Source organism: Paroedura picta, chromosome 3, assembly GCF_049243985.1.
Source record: "Paroedura picta isolate Pp20150507F chromosome 3, Ppicta_v3.0, whole genome shotgun sequence".
NCBI lineage: Eukaryota > Metazoa > Chordata > Lepidosauria > Squamata > Gekkonidae > Paroedura > Paroedura picta.
The window spans coordinates 176,791,841-176,807,246 of record NC_135371.1 but is presented as its reverse complement, the minus strand read 5'-3'; the positions used below and the strand labels follow the sequence as shown (position 1 = coordinate 176,807,246).

Sequence of the window (15,406 nt, the reverse complement as noted above, 5' to 3'; positions counted from 1 at the left end):
GTTAAAGAAGGTGCTGCATCTATAAACTTTTATTATGGAAAAAATGTCATCAACACATGCTTATTACACCCCGCTGGGAGAGTGGCACTTGGGGGGGAGGGGCAGTGCCGAGGGCTGGCCGGGACGGTCTCGGGGTGGGGGTCCGGAGGAGCTGGCTCAGGGCATGGGAAGGGAGGCTGGTTTCGCAGAGGGAGTCGTGGGGCAGGCCTCGGCTCTCCTCTTGGGCGAGGGGGGCTGGATGGCCCTCTCTGGGACCGTGGTCTGCTCACACACCAGCCAGCCAGCCAGGTGGGCGGGCGGGCGGGCGGGCGGGTGGCGGCTGCACCAGGTGCGACCACGTCCTCTCCCTGTCTCCCTGTCCCGCTGGTGGCAGCAAAGGCATCCGTTTAAGGCACTTCCCTTAATTTGGCTGCAGGGGGGATGAGTGCTTGGCGTTTGGGATTTCGGAACCAACCCGGTAGCAATGAAGGGCTTCGCCAAGAGCAAAAGGAGGGGGCGTGATGTGGGGAGGGGGGGAGCTGGGTGCCAACGGGCCCCTGAGGCCCGGGCCCGGCTGCAGGCGGTCCCCCTGCGAGGAGCAAAGCCAAGTAGAGCAGGATCCGCAGCAGCACACAAGGTCAGGGGCAAAGCAGCAGGGCTGCCCAGGGCGGGGAAGGGGCTCCTTGGTGGGCCTCCGCGTCCCTGGAGGGGCTTCCTCAGCGGCAAGGCCAAAGAGAACAGGGCGGCATCCGTGGGGGGTGACTGGCTGGCAGGGGAAGCGCCAGGCATGGCAGACGGTACGCACACTGCCCACGAGAGGCCGGTGGGGGGCATTCCCATCTCGCTGGCCCAGGGGCTTGTGTGGCCGGCTCTTGGCCTCTCTCCCTGACTTCCTCTGCCAAGGCAAGGGGCCTTCCTCCTGTGGCCTTCCCCTGAGCCCCACTGAAGTGGAACAGGAGGGGCCACGAAAGCCACGCTGGCTGCCTTGGCCTCCTGGCAGGTGGCTCTCGGCCGCACAAGCTTCAGAAATCCATCCGCGGCCGGAGCCGGGCTTCTTTTCTGGAGCAGCCCTGGGGGTCTGCTGGGACCCCCACGCACGGACCAGCGGCTGGGTCATCTTCCCCATCTGGGGGGGGGGGTGGCTGTGTTCTCCTGCTAAGGTTGAAGAGGGAAGGGGGAGTCTGGGGTCCTGGCCCACTTTCTCTCATGGGGGGCCCGTGGTGCTTGTGGGAAGCAAGGGGGCTCTTGCAGCTGGCCCAGCCCCGGGGAGGTGCCCAGCCCCGAATGAAGCGGAAGGAGGCACTGAAATGTCGTCTTTGCTGTGGAGACACGACCTAGTAGGCACTTTGCGACTCTGGACCGAGGGGGGCGGGGCGGGGGGCCGGGGGGCTGGGGGGGTTGAGTCTCTTCCAGACGCCTCCAAGCAGCTCCTCCAGAAAGCAGGGGAGGGGGGCAAAAAGGACACTCCCCCCCATCGCCCACCAAAACAGACACACACACACACACACACAAACACACACACACGCACGCCCTGGCAGCCCTCGGCAATGCCCTCCCTGGGCTTCCATCTCTGCTCTGGGGAAGGAACTGGGGGGGGGGGGGAGAAGGAAGCCAACGATTTTTTTCTCTCTTTTTTTTTGAAATATATGTAGTTTTTTTAAGGTTTTTTTTTCAAACATTTTAAAACATTTTTTTTTTCCATTTTCATTTTAAAGTCACGTAACACGATAAGCCATTCCAATGGAGAAAGCCGAAGAACGGTCAGGCAAAAAATGATAAAACAGTTTGGATTTTTCCTTTTTTTTTTTTTTTTCCTTTTTTTCCTTTTTTGTTGTGAAGCAATATTGACAGTAATAACATAGGGCTACCTGCATTCTGCTAGACACGGAGGAAACCTCAGAAAGAACAAAAACAGACAGAGCTACCCTTTATTTTCAAATGCGGGGGGGGGGGAGAGGGGGAGGGGGGAGCAATTGGAAGAACAGACCTCAAAGACACAAAGGGAGGGGGGGGAGGCGGGGGGGGGACGAGGAGAAAAAGCACACCAAATTCCATTAGTACTATATATATATATATATATACTGTACTGTACTCATATATATATACTGCGTTTCTTAACCAAGGAAGAAACTTGTTCCAAGGGGCAGGCAGGGCGAGGGGCAGGCCAGGGAGGCGCAGGGACGTGGCCCCCCAGGTTCGTGCCGAGCCAGAGAAGCGGGTTGGGGGGGGGAAGCAGGAGACGGGGAGGGGGGCAGGAATGCTCCACACCCGGGAAGGCCACAGGAAGTCAGGCTCAAGTGGCAGCCACGAGGGGGGACGGCAAGGAGGGGGTCAATGGGGTGGCCGGGGGCCCCACAGAATTGCCTGGGAGAGTGACGGAAGGGGCGCCCCACACAAGGCCCAGAGACTCCAGGCAAGATGGCGGCCCAGCCCAAATTGGCCGGACATCCCTGCAAGGGCCCTGGCCAGCGTGGGCTTCCTCCGCCCTCTCCTCAGAGCTGCTGGCTGACAGGGGCGAGGCCCCACTGCGGGAACCCACGGCACCTCTGCAGCGTGGGGCTTGTGTGGCTTCCAAAAGGGAGGAGCTGGCCTTCCTGCAGCCCCCCTCCAGCCAGGGACGTGGCCCACCTGATCCAGCGGGAGATGGGCTTGCAAAGGCACTAAGATGTCCACTGGCCAGGGGAGCCCAGCGAGAGGAAGGCCAAGATCTTCCCCTCTGCCCGTCCCAAGGGGAAAGTCCTCCCTGCTTGGCCCCGCACTGCCCCACAGTCCGGTCAAGGAGGGGAGAGGGGCCGAGAGGGTTGCGGCTGCAAGGAAAGGCCCCCAGGGGCTGCAACCACTTGGAGGGGGTCAGGGCAGGGCAGGGCAGGGGTGCTGGTGAGCTTACAAGTTGGCCTCTCTTGCCGCAGAGAGACCCTTGAGAGGCAGGGGCAAGGGGGTCGTGTCCAAGTGGAGCCCACGGCAGGAGCCTTTCGCCGGGCACGCTTTGGGGGCAGAGTGGGGCTGGGGAAGGAAGCAGAGGAAGGGGGTGGAGGGAGGGAAGCGGTGGAAGGAGTCGGGGTGCCAGGCCCTGTTTGGGTGCCAGACCCCCGTTCCTGGGGGTCCTTTCCCCATCCCCATGGCAACTGTACCACCACCTGCCTGGCTCGGCCACCTGGGAAATCCACAAGCTGCTGGTGTCCACTGGCTGCACAGCCCACTGCCCCTTTCAGCTAAACATAACGAAGGGATAATGCGCGTTGCCTAAAATGTGCTTTATGATAACAATTAATTGGTTCATAAACTATGTATAATAGAGATTTTAATGTACTTTATATTGTAAGAAGCACCAGGTTTTGTGTTTTTTAATTTTCTCCTTTTATGATTTTTTAGGCTTTTTTTTTTTTTGCTTTTTTGCTGCTTGTCGTTTTTTTTCTTTAGCTATAATTTTTGAATCTGATACAGTCTGTGGTTTTTTGCTTTTTTAACATGCGTGTGAAAGACCTTTGCCTTCAGCCCTCCCTTAAAATGACAAAACTAATGAGGGAAAAGGGGGGGGGGGGTAACCAAACTCCAATCATTACCAACTTAAAAAAAATAAAAAACGAACAAGAACAAAAGGAAAAATAAACAATTGAAAAAATAAACAGAATTTTTCCCCATACTTACAAAGGTTGGGTTTTCTTTTGTCCCGACTTATTTAGAGTCCCTGGGAGCCGAGGACTTGGCAACAAAAATAGAAATTTCTCTCTCTTCTTCTTTAACAATCTTTAACATACAAAGATATTAAAACTATGCACTCCATTGCACTTGGCTCAATGCAAACAAAACTGGTTCTTTTAAAACCCCTAATATATATTTTGCATTTTTTTTTAAAAAAACCCTCCCCCTTCTAAACACAGGCTCCTGTGTTTTTTTCCTTTCTTCCACCCATACCGTCCAGCTACCCTAAATCTAAAAAGTCCCCCGGGCCCCCCCTTCCAGGTTTGTGCTTGGGGAGTTCAGCCCCTTGCTCCTCTTGAGCTGAGCCGGCTGGTCGATGGCCCTGCCTCACCCTCCAGGCCCTGGCGGCTGGCACCCCCTGGTCACATGCCAGCAGAGGCCAGGAGTTGGGCACCAGCGCCATCCCCGTAAGGGACCCTGAGCGAGCTTTTTTCAGATCTAGACAAGCGTCTTCCCTTCCACCCCTCCCGTTTTTAAGTGCTGTGCATTTGAGCTCTCCCATCTCTCAGTGCCTGCAAATCTCAAGACAGGCTCTCCTGCTCCCCTACCCAAACTCTGAAACAGGAAATCTAGTCTGTGCAGTACTGGTAGTGAAATCTATACGGCTGGAAGCTTTAAAAATAGGAGACCGAATGATTTGACTGGCAAAGGGAGCCCTGACTCTAGAAAGTTCACCCCCCCCCCAAGGAAAATCTCATGGGTCTCTCCGGGGTTTGGGGACGCGAATCAAATCGAGCTCTTCTACTTCAGACGGACACGGCTCTCCTCTGAAATGGGGCCACGGACTCATTCCCTTTTCAATAATTTAATAAGCTACATTTGCTGAATATAAATAACTGAAAAGATATTTACTGTCGTGACGTGTGGGTTTTCATAGTTTGGAGCAGTCCCCCTGCCCACCCAATTTGGACTATCCCCCCCCTGTATTTTTTGCCTCAAAGAGAAATTTGGACGCACCACTCAAAGATGGGGTGTGTTTGTGTGTGGGTTGGGGGGGGGGCAATTCATCTCTCTGTCTGGGAACAGGCCACTAGGGAGGGCCCTGTCCCAAGCTACCAAGCAAGAAGCAAAGGGCCGCCCCCCCCCCCCCCGGAGAAGGGGGAGAAATTTGCTCCTGAGAAACTCCAGGGGAGTGTTTGCCTGCAGGGCCTCTGCTGTGGAAGGTCCTCCCAGCCTGGAATTCGAAAGAGGCAGACCAGAGAGGCACAGGAGGCTGCCCCACTCCTCCTGCTGCGGGTACTGACCTCTCTCTCTCCCGCCCAGATCTGCACCTGGCCCTGGGTGCTTGTGGGAGGGAAGAGACAGGTGTGTGCCATTCTCAGGGTAGCTTGCCCAACTGGCTCGGGCAAATTCTACTCAGGACGTCAGGAGTCCTGCCGGGCATCACCACGGCCGGTCTGTTGCTGGTGGGGCTCTGCCTGTCTTAAGGGAGGGGGCGGGGAGGGGTGAAGGAAGCCGTGGAGTGCCGCTTCCAGGATGCACGTGATCCAGACCCCCTCAGGCATTCAGAGCACAGGCATAAGTGCTTTTAGGATCTAGCCTGCGGAGTGACCAGGCCCCCTGGGAGAGGGCGGCAGGAGCAGCAGGGGCACACTCCTTGTGTGTGTGTGTGTGGGGGGGGGCAGGCTGTTCTGCACAAGCAGGGGAGCCCAGCGCTAGCAGAGGGTCAGGGCAGGTCTGCAGCCCTCTGAATCGCCTACTTTTGACCCTGTTTCTCCATTTGGGATTGGAAAATCATTGCACTTGGACAGGGATGCAGCTTCCTGGCCCTGAGCCGGGTCTGCTAGCTAGCCGGAGTCCGTTCTGCTGGCTAGTGCATTTCTGGGACATCAGGAGGCAAGGAGCTGAAGGGGGTGCAGGTTCTGGCTTCTCCTCCGTGACCACTTGGGAGGCAACTCCTGGCCACAGTGGCAGGGGGAGGGGGCGGGCTACAGCCCCTGGCCCTTTGCTGAGGCTGCTCTGCAGCAGTTTCCCCTCCCGCCCCACTTCCCAACAGACAATGGCGAGGACTGGCCTTTCGTCCCGCGTCTACACTGAGGAGCTGTCCCCAAATTCCCTCCTGCAGAAGTAGCCACCTTTAGAGAGACAATGGGGTGCATTTAGGGAACCCCAAGAATCTGGGGAAAGAACTCCAAACACCCCCACGGGAAAAGAGAGCCGCTGAGTCCTCCCCCATGTGCAAGAAAGAGAAGAGCCCTGGCTCTCCCCACTGGGGGGGGGTGTAGTTCAGGCTGGGGAAGAAAGGGGCGCAGCGGGGGGGGCACTTGGGGGACTCTTGGGGGGGGCGCGTGGAACGCACAGCGAGCCACGCCGGACGTTTTCATCTACCAGTCGGAACAGCCTCCGCTATCTCTAACGACAAAATTCGTTTTCTTTTTCTGTGCTGAAGTTTGCAGAGTGCGTTTTATGCATACTGAACTTTAGGGATTTTTTTGCATTTTGTCTTTCTCTTCTATTTAACTTTTTGTTCACTGTTGACACCTGTATGTATAGGAAACCAATGGAAAAGCTACAACTAAAGGCGAAAAAAAAAAACAACGCAGAGAAAAGGGTTCAGGAAAAGCATTGAAACAGTCAACGACAAGACACCCAAAACCTCAAAAGGGAATGACTGGCAGTCGGGGGTCAGGAATGCAGCCCCTCCCAGGCCAAAGCAGGCCGGAATCTGTGCAGAACTGTGCCCACACCGACCCCACCGACTGCCCTCGAGCGGACCTCAGCGGGGCCTCTGGGCTCATTTCCCACCTGTGCCTTGCGAGGGGCTTCCAGTATTTTCAAATGACTCTCCAGATTGCAAAGACCGAGAAGGGGCTGCCTCTGGCGACGCCTCCTAAGAGGGGAGTCACCGGAACCAAATCTGCTCTCAAAGGTCTCCCCTGCAGGGCTCCTCTCGGGCACTATGGCCACCTGCTTGTGGGGAGGAGGAGGAGGGGGGCCTGGCCCATCACCTTGACTTCGTACTGGTTGATTTCTAGGCTGCAGGGAAAAACCCTCCCAGAGGCATCCATACCAGGCCCTCGTGCTGCCCCCTGGGGGGCCCACGGCGTGTCCCGCTGCTCCTGGCCCCCGATTTGCTCTGATCTTTTTATACATATTGATGCTATCCCGCAGGATCCCCCCTCAGCACGAATGGGAAGGGGCAGATTTTGAACCCTCCCTGTGCACCTGCTACGGCCGTTTCCCCTTTGGATCCCTTTGTGCACCCTTAATGCACACACCAATTGGCTTTTTGCCAGCTTTTAAAAAAAAGTTGTGAGAATCAGGCGGTTGTATAATATGTGCGTGAAAACATCAAGCATCCGTATTCTTTGAAATGTTGCTTTTAAAAAATTTCAGGCTTTTTATGTCAAATTAAAGATTCTGACGAGACAAAACTGTTGGTTCTAAAAGTTTTGAAATCGTCCCCCAAACCCGCTGCCCCCCCTGGAGTGATCCACTTGCTGCCTGCAGCCGTGTGGGGCGGAGTCTGGCTCGCTAGTCCAGCACCCTCCTCTGGGGGCTCCCGGCCCGATAAACTTTGCCAGTCAGGGATCCCCGGTCCATTTTGCCTTGCATATTTTAAAGATTTCCCCAATGGCTGCCAGATAAGATGTTTTCACACCAAAAAGTCACAGAGACGTCACTATACGATTTCCACCCCCCCCCCCCCAATAAAAGCTGTCCAAAAAGCCATTCAGGAGTGTGGAGCAAGCGGCAAGCACAAGGGAACGGAGGGGAAAGCAGCCCAGGCCCCCTCCCCGTGGAAGCAGCTCCAGAACGCCCAAGTGGGACGCAGTATCCAACCAGTCCGTGGCACAGAGCACAGCCTTCTCAGCGTCCCTTGCAGCCCCTCCTGACCCCCCAAAGGTCGTTTTTACCCCACCCAGGGGTTCCTGCAAGAGCGAGCTTCCTGGGAGTGAGGAGTGGCTGCAGGGACGGGGAAGAACACCGGTGGGAGACTTCTGTGCAGGGGTGGTGGTGGTGGGAGACTGCCCACCCAGAAGACAAGGAGCAAGGGACTCTCAGCCCCCGTTCGCCAGGTGTCCAAGGAGGGAGAGCGCGCCCGCTGCTTGGGTTCAGCCACTGAGGAAGGTCTGGCGAAGAAGGCATTTGGGTCTGGGTGGCGGCAGCAGTGCTGTGAAGGCTGACCGAGCTCTTTTCCGTCCGACCAGTTTGGATTCGAGAGCAGCACCCCCCACGGGGTCGGCCTTCGCAACGTCTTCCAGGGGGCAATGGAATGGTGACACGGAGGGCCAGTTGGTTCGGCCGGCCGGCCTGCATTCAGCTTTGCATTCGGGGATGTTTCATAGCAGCCGAGGGACCAAGGAGCACAACCCTCCCTGCGCGCCCTGCGGGGCCGGGACTCCGCAGCCCTCTGGAAGACAGAGCCCAGCCCACCCCGGTGCCCTCGCGAGGGGGGGGGTCAGCCGGCTGGTGCAAACAAGATTCCTTCCCCCACGAGGGCCTGTCCAGAGCGAGTGTGCATAATTGTAACAGCATTACGTGGCCTCTGCAGGGGTGGCTGGATCCCACGCGGCACGCCGGGGAGGTCCGACACGGCCTTTGGGGAACCTGTCGTGGGCCGCCTGGTGCCTCCGCGGCTTCTTTCCGGAGGAGCAGCTCAGTGAAGAGACGGTCAAGGACTGAAGATTCTGACTCTTGGGGCTTGAGTGGAAAATTACTACTACTATTATTATTATCATCATCATTTGTATTATTTTTCTTTGCTTGAAGATCCCGTCAGAGGAACCAAGACTGGAGCAGAGGAAGAAACAGAAAAGGGAGGCGGAATCAGGACGGAGCATTCGCACACGCGCCCTTTCCTCCTGGATACTTGCTGAGCCGGAGGGGCAGCTCCCTCCAGCCCTCTTGTTCTCTTCGGACCCCCAGCCTCCTTCTCCCTCCGGGGGCCGAGCTCAGCATCCCACCCCTGCGAGCACGGCTTCCAAGATGAGAGGCGCCTTTCCTAAGCACCAGCTCAGAGTGGTCCTTTAAGGGAAACGTTTTAGGGGGACCCCAGCAGAGCACGAGGAGTCAGGAGGAGCAAGCTCTGCGGCTGGCCACCACACACCATCTCCCTTCCAGCTCTGTGGGGGAACTCAGCCCATAACGTCAGGACGCGGCGCGGGAGCACGGAGGCGGAGCTAAGACGGCCACGCGGAGTGGCTGTACCCATTCACCACCACCACACCTTTCAGCTCTCCTCCCACCAAAAAGACATGCTTGGCTCTTTACAACAACCCTGCAGGGTAGGTGTGGGCTGAGAGAGTGACTGGCCTGTGAGTTATGAGGAATGAGTGGGGAATTTGAACCCAGGTCTCCTCAGCCTGTCTCCTCCCCTACTCTGGATTTGGGCTTCCCGGAGCTGCTTCCCACGAGGATCTCTATCAGACACCCAATGCCTGGCTCCCTTTCTCTGCCAGTCTGGCTTCTCCTCTTCCCTACGGCCAGCTCTGCCTGCATTTATGGAAGACACACCCCTCAGCTCGTGCTGTGAGCACAACCGGTGTGCCTGGGTTCTGGGCGGGAGCTCTACATGTGCTCTGGGCAGAGACGGCAGAGACAGCGCAGCAGGCACCGGCCCAAGGCCACGTGCTAGGACCGGAGCACGCCACGGTCTGCAAGACGGGCAGAAAGGGAGTTGGAATGGGAAGGCGCAGGGCCTGAGAATGGCCACCAGGAGGGGCTGTGCCACCACAGTTGGGGAGAAAGTGCCCTGCCCCCCCCCCCTGGTCCTCTGCCCCTCTCCTGGCCCTGCCCCACGCCATGGGGGGGGGGACGACTCTCGCCTTCTCACATCTGTGCTGGACGCAGCTCCGAGGGAGGAGAGCGCCTGGACTACCCAGTGCTTCCCCTCAGCCCGAATGCAGGCCTCTGTGGGAACATTCGGCACCGCCAGAAGAGCTCCAGCATGCTCTGCTGTGCCCTCCTGAGCCCCCCTGGCCCTGGCCCCGCCCCGGCTCCATCTCCTCCGTGACACTCCCTCCCTCCCCCCCTCCCCCAAGCCAAGCACAGGGCCCAGGTCTGCCGGCTGCTCTGCTGCGGCTCCTGCCCTCGGCTCTCATCCCGTTCCCAAACGGACGTTTTTGTCTCCGAGCCCCAAAATGAGCACCGTGCAATCGCAAATTAATTTTACGCTGGGACAGAGAGGGAGCTGTGCCCATTTCACAGAAGGAGCTCTGGAGCCCAACACAGAGGAAGCCTGGCCTGTAGAGGAACCGTCCTCCTAGAGCCCGTGCCCCCCACCCGCCCCTTCCCAAGCAGCCTTCCGCCTCCCTCCTCCCTCCTCGCGCGCCATTCGCTCCCCGCAGCTCTCCCCACTTGGCCCGTCCGCGCTCCTTTCATAGCACGGCATGCCAGCTCCCACACCCAAGTGAGCCCGTGCCAGCCAATCAGGCTCCTGACCATTACTCACTGTCACCCCCCACGGCCAATCCGGTGCACAGCTAGACCCAATCCCAGGCTTGCAAAGGGGATGCCTTGCCTCCTCAGCCAATCACAAGGCGCTGGCCCAGCGACAGCAGCGAGAGACAAAAGTAGCATCTTTGGAAGGGGTGGGGGTGGGGGGGACGTACAAATTAAGAATTTGGAAACAATCAATCAAACTTCAAGCAACAAAAGGACGGCACTTCTTGGGTGCCCCTTCGCTGCCACGGGCTGGAAAACGGAAGGAGGCATCGGGGGACCCAACTGGAAAGAGCCTGTCAAAGACTCATCACTCGACTCTGGCCACGCCCACTTGGCAAGGGGGGGGGAACAGACCTGCCTGCAGATGTCCCGCCAGGCACCTCGGGGTGCAGGGGCCGCGAGCAAGTCCTGTGACACCCCTCCCCCCTAGGGACTGTGCCCCACGGGGGACACTCTTGCCTGTGCCACGGCCGACGTGCTCCGGCCACTATGGACCAAGAGCAGATCCGCAGGCCCTGGAGGGAGGGGGGCGCTGCCGGGCCTTGGCAAGGAGCACGGCCGGCGTCCCGAGGCCTGCATGAGTCTGGGGCTCGGCCAAACCCGGCTGCTCTTGCCTTGGGACAGGCCCTGTCCCCAGCTCTTCCCCAGTTCCTCCCACACTGGATCGGGCCTGCTGGCCCTGGCTGGTCCCAGGGACCAAAGGACTTCCTACCCCACCTTTCCGCACCAGGGAGGTCCCCCACGGCTGACCCATGGCCTGTCGCCGCTTTAGCTCCCTCCCTCGCGGCCGATTTGTCCCGGCAGCTGGACGTTGACTCAGGGGTGACTCCCCCCTCGGGCAGAACTCTGGGGGAATTCTGAGGCCAGTCTGGGGAGTGGCCAAAGCCGTGCCTCACCCACCCTGGGACACGTGCCGGGCAAAGGGAGGACATGGGAAGGATCTTGGGATTTCAAGGGGAGCCAAAAGAGCTTCCGCAGTCTGAGTGGGGGGCAAGGTGGGGGTGGGGCAACGGATTCCCCAGGACACGGCCGGATCCCGGGGGCAGGATCCCTTGCCCCTTCCTTCTCCTCTGGCGAGGGTTTGTGCCGTTTGCTGACCCATGGCTCTGCTCAGGTGCAGCCTCGCAGGCCCCGAGAAATGGGCTGTGGGTCCCCCCATCCGCGCTTGCCTTTTCCTGGGCGTGAGCCTGCCATGGGCCTGCACGGAGGGCAAGAGGCGGCCAGCGCTTGCTGGGAGATCCCTGGGGCTTCGAGGACTGTGCCTGGGGAGGGAGGGGGGTCAGCTGGAATCAATGGTGGGCCAGGGAGCCCACCCTCCAGCGTCTCCAGGGAAACGGATCCTGCGAGGCTGGGGATCTGCTCTCATCCTAGGGGGCTCCAGGGGCCGGAGAAGTTAGGGAGGTTCAGACAGGTGAGGGATGTGTTGACAGGGGGGGGGGGCTAAGAGGGCCTGAGAGAGGGAGGTGAGTGGTCTTAATGTGGGGGTCTGGCCTTGCTGAATGTGGGGTTGGCCAACACCCCCCCCCACCCAGCCGTGTGGCTGCATGCAAAACCAAGGCCTGTAGCCCCTCACAGGGCCCACAGCTGATCCTCGGGGCAGAGCCTGAAGCCCCAGGGGCAGGGAGTGGGGGTGGGTCTGGTGCCTCCTGCCCGCCCCCCCCCCGTCCTCTCTCTCCTGCCCCACTCAGGCCGCCCTTTGCTTCCCCCCTTCTGTGCTCTTCCGAATCGCACGTTCAGAACAGTCACTGGTAACTGTGGAAACACGTTCCCCCCCCCCACAAATCCTGCAGCCTCGCCAAGGGCCCAGGGGACCCCCCCCCCGGCCCCACGCCTGACACGCAGGAGGCCTTGGCAAACCTGGCCTCGATACCTCCGGGCCGTTTGAGGCCTGATGTGCCCAGCGATACTCCCCCCCCCGCCCCCCAGCAGGAGAAGGGATGAGGAAGGGGTGCAGAACCCCCCAAAAAACAACAAAAGAGGGGGCGAGTTGGGGAACATCCGGAGGGAGGCCGTGCCAGAGCCTGGCCAGGCGGGGCGAGGGAGGGAGGGAGGGAGGGGCGGAAGCGGGCCGTCCTGTGCTGGGCCCGGGTCCAGCCGCACTCTGGACCATTGTTCCCCAGCCCGGCCCCCCCAAGTCCAAGTTCATCTGGGTGTGACATCATGTCTGGTTGCCCGGAGAAACCAGACGGGCCCAACGTGACACTGGCGGGGGTGGGACGGAGGAGGAGAGCGTCCGGCGCTCACCCACCCACCCACCGCCAGGGAGCGACCCCGGACCGGCTGGGAGGGAGGAGAGCCAGGATGGGGCGGGGGGAGGGGGGGCGGTCGGTCGGAGGGAGGGGGCTCCCCGCTTCCTCCCTGCCCGGCCGGGCTGCTGCTGACTCCTTTCCCTTCTCCGCCTCCGGAGCGGAGGCCGGTCTCCCCCCAGCCCTCCCCTTCCTTCCCTCCCAGGGCCTGGCCCCGTTAGCAGGAGCTTCACCGGGCAGGGCAGCCCTTGCAGGGAAAGCCCCGGGGGGCTGAGCGTGCCGTGCGTGTGTCCCCCTGCCCCCTTGCAAAGGGGGCGCCGGCCGGCCCGCCACTCCACAGCTGCTGAGCAAGACGCCCCTCCTCAGCCCCGAGCCATTTTGAAAACTGAAACGGTTTTCTGTGCTAGGGACGCTTGCGGGAGCCCCTGGCCCTCTGGGAGGACGGCTGGCAGCCCGGCTGTCCCCTGCTGGCATTATGGGGGCCAGTTCCCTTGAGACCCCTCCCCCTTCCACAAATCTGCGAGGAGAGGTCCGAGAGCAGCACTGAATCTCCGACACACCTTTTGCAACACGGACAGTGGCCGGTCTCCAGGTGGGGCTGGAGCTCCCTAGAATGACCCCACATCCCCCAACCAACAGGGACCCGTTCCCTAGCAGCCTCTTGGGTTGGGGCGGGACTGCATGGCCGCCCTCCCTGGGCGCCACCCGCAAAACCTGTAGGGTAGCTCCCAAACTGGAGTTGGCTACCTGAGAAAGAACCATCTTTTCTGATGGACGGCTCAAGTCACCTGCCCAGTGCAGCTGGTCCCTCTCTTGCGCTAACAGCAGAGCAAAGCATGCCCGGACCGAGGAGGAAGCTACGCCTCCGGGGCTGAGGCCCCCAAGAGCCCTCTGGGCCGCTGCAGAAAGCAGCTCTGTGGCCAGCGGAGGCTCCTTGGGAAGCCCCAGCCCTGCTAGCAAGCACGGGGAAAGGCGCTCAGGTGCTCGATGCACCGGGCCCCCCCGGGACAAACGCCGCCTCGACCTGGCCCCTCCTGGCCCCCAGCCCCTCCTCAGCCCCCGGCATAAACGAAGGGCTCCCCACTCTTGTCTCGCTCAGTCCGAAATGCTGTGCCCACGCCTTGGCCCGCTCCCCCGGAGGCTTCTCCGGCCACCAATGCCCTTTCCGAACCTCCTCCAAGTAATGACGGGGGGGGGGCGTGAGGGCCCCCTTCCTGGATCGGGGATCCAGGAGTCCTGTCGTCCACCCACTACGTTCCGATGAGACCCCCGGCCCTGTGGCCCTCTGGAGCTTGGTGGGGGGGGGGTCTTTGGTGCCAATGACCCTGCAGCCTGTACCGGAAGGGCGTGGGCAGGCATCTCGCCCTCCGCCCTGGCCCGTGACCCAGCGACACCCCGGCCTCACCCCGTCCCCGCCCACGCCAGGTGCCCCTGGGCTATTGCCGCGCACGACCGCCCCCGGCTGCCCTAGGACGCCGGACCCCCTACCTGAGATTGCTGGGGGATGTTTAGAAAGTTGCCGTCCCGGGTTCCGATGCCGACAAACCGGTTGGCAGAGGAGGAGGAGGAGGCTGGCGCTGAGAATGCTGGAGGGGAAAGAGACGTGAGGCCGTTAGGGCCACAGGGCCATGCCGCGGGGGCTGTGGTGGTCACGCAAAAGGAGGCCAATGGGCAGGCAAGCAGGGCACCCCGGGGCCACACAGCCGGGGCCACAGAGAGAGAGAGAGAGAGAGCCAGCGAGAGGGAGCAAGGGAGGGAGGGAGGGGGGAGGAGGGAGACTCGGCCCAACCCTCCCCCTCTTCAAAGGGGTCCGGAAGAGAGCCGGGGCAACGTGGTGGCCCTTCTCGAAGGTGACTTGTGGGGCCTGGCAGCCATGGGCAGCGTTCTTTGGGGTTAATGGGCCACACGGGCTTAAGCCGGCCTTGCGGCTTCAGGGGGACAGCACAGAGGCATTGCTCTTTGTCTCTAGGGGATGGGGTCTCTTTGTGTGTGTCCCCCCCCCCCTCTCCCTTTCTCTCTCTCTCGTGGCCCCAGACCTCCATCTCCTGGCCCAGCTCTGCTCTCACCCCAGGGGTGGCTGGAGGCTGGCAAGTGGCGAGTGCTGTGAGCAGCCTAACTCAGCCCCACAGAGGAGAGGTTGGCATCGCAGAACATGCCCATCTATGGGCCTGCCAGGAAACGGAGGCTTGTGGTCGGCAGGCCTCCCTCGGGCACAGCGCTGTGCGCCAGAAATAGCTGAGCCCAGGATCTTGGTGTGGTGGCGGACGAAGGCAGCAGGCAGGCAGGCAGGCAGGCAGGCAGGCTCCTGGTGGGCCCCTGAGCAGGCTGCAGGGAGACCGGGAGAGCTCCCCGAGAGGCTCTTGGGAACAAGCCTCAGCATCCACACACCGCCCCATTTCACCTGCCGGCTCAGCCTCTGGCGGCAAACGCCTCTGGGGACCTGAAGCTGTTTACCTCTTGGCCCATCCCTCAGGGCCCTGCCGGGGCTGGAAGGCAGCAGCTCTTGCTTGGCCAGGCTTACAGCCCTGTTCTCTGCTCACCACGTGCCCCATGGGCAGGGCTCCCCAACCTTTCTGAGCCTGCGGGCACCTTCGGAATTCTGGCACAAAATGGCAGCCCCGGGAGGCGGAGTCAGCAGAAGGAAATTTCCATGGGCCAATCAGAAGCCTTTCTGAGCAACAGCCCCACCTGGCCTGGCCCACTTTCCCAAAACAGGGGGTGGGTCCCCAGAAAGGAGCATGGCACGCGTGGGCACGCTGTTGGGGCCCCCTGCCTGAGGGGAAAGCCACCTATCTCCCTAGCACGCCACTGGAGGAGGGCTGCCCGTTGTCCAGCTAGCCAAAAGGACCCAGCATCAGACGACAGACACACTTTTCTTGGATGCTTTGGGATGCTCTGGGCTGATCCTGCGTTGAGCAGGGGGTGGGACTAGATGGCCTCTATGGCCCCTTCCAACTCTATGATTCTATGATTCTATGGCCTGTATGGCCCCTTCCAACTCTATGATTCTGTGATTCTATGGCCTGTATGGCCCCTTCCAACTCTATGATTCTAGGATTCTATGACAGGAGCAGCGTTCTCACAGGCCAGGC

General features: G+C 60.4%; 1 protein-coding gene across 7 annotated transcripts in view; it reads right to left on the bottom strand.

Moving 5' to 3' along the window:
- Positions 1–1,769: 1,769 nt before the first annotated feature.
- NFIX (nuclear factor I X) overlaps positions 1,770–15,406 on the bottom strand; it is a 171,551-nt gene continuing 157,914 nt past the window's right edge. For all 7 annotated transcript variants that reach the window (XM_077329917.1, XM_077329919.1, XM_077329920.1 and 4 more), the window contains 2 exons: positions 13,803–13,900; positions 1,770–8,415 (listed from right to left, as the gene is read on the bottom strand). In XM_077329917.1, coding sequence (XP_077186032.1) covers positions 8,401–8,415; positions 13,803–13,900 — 113 coding nt within the window. In that variant the 3' untranslated portion in view covers positions 1,770–8,400. The remainder of the gene's footprint in view (positions 8,416–13,802; positions 13,901–15,406) is intronic.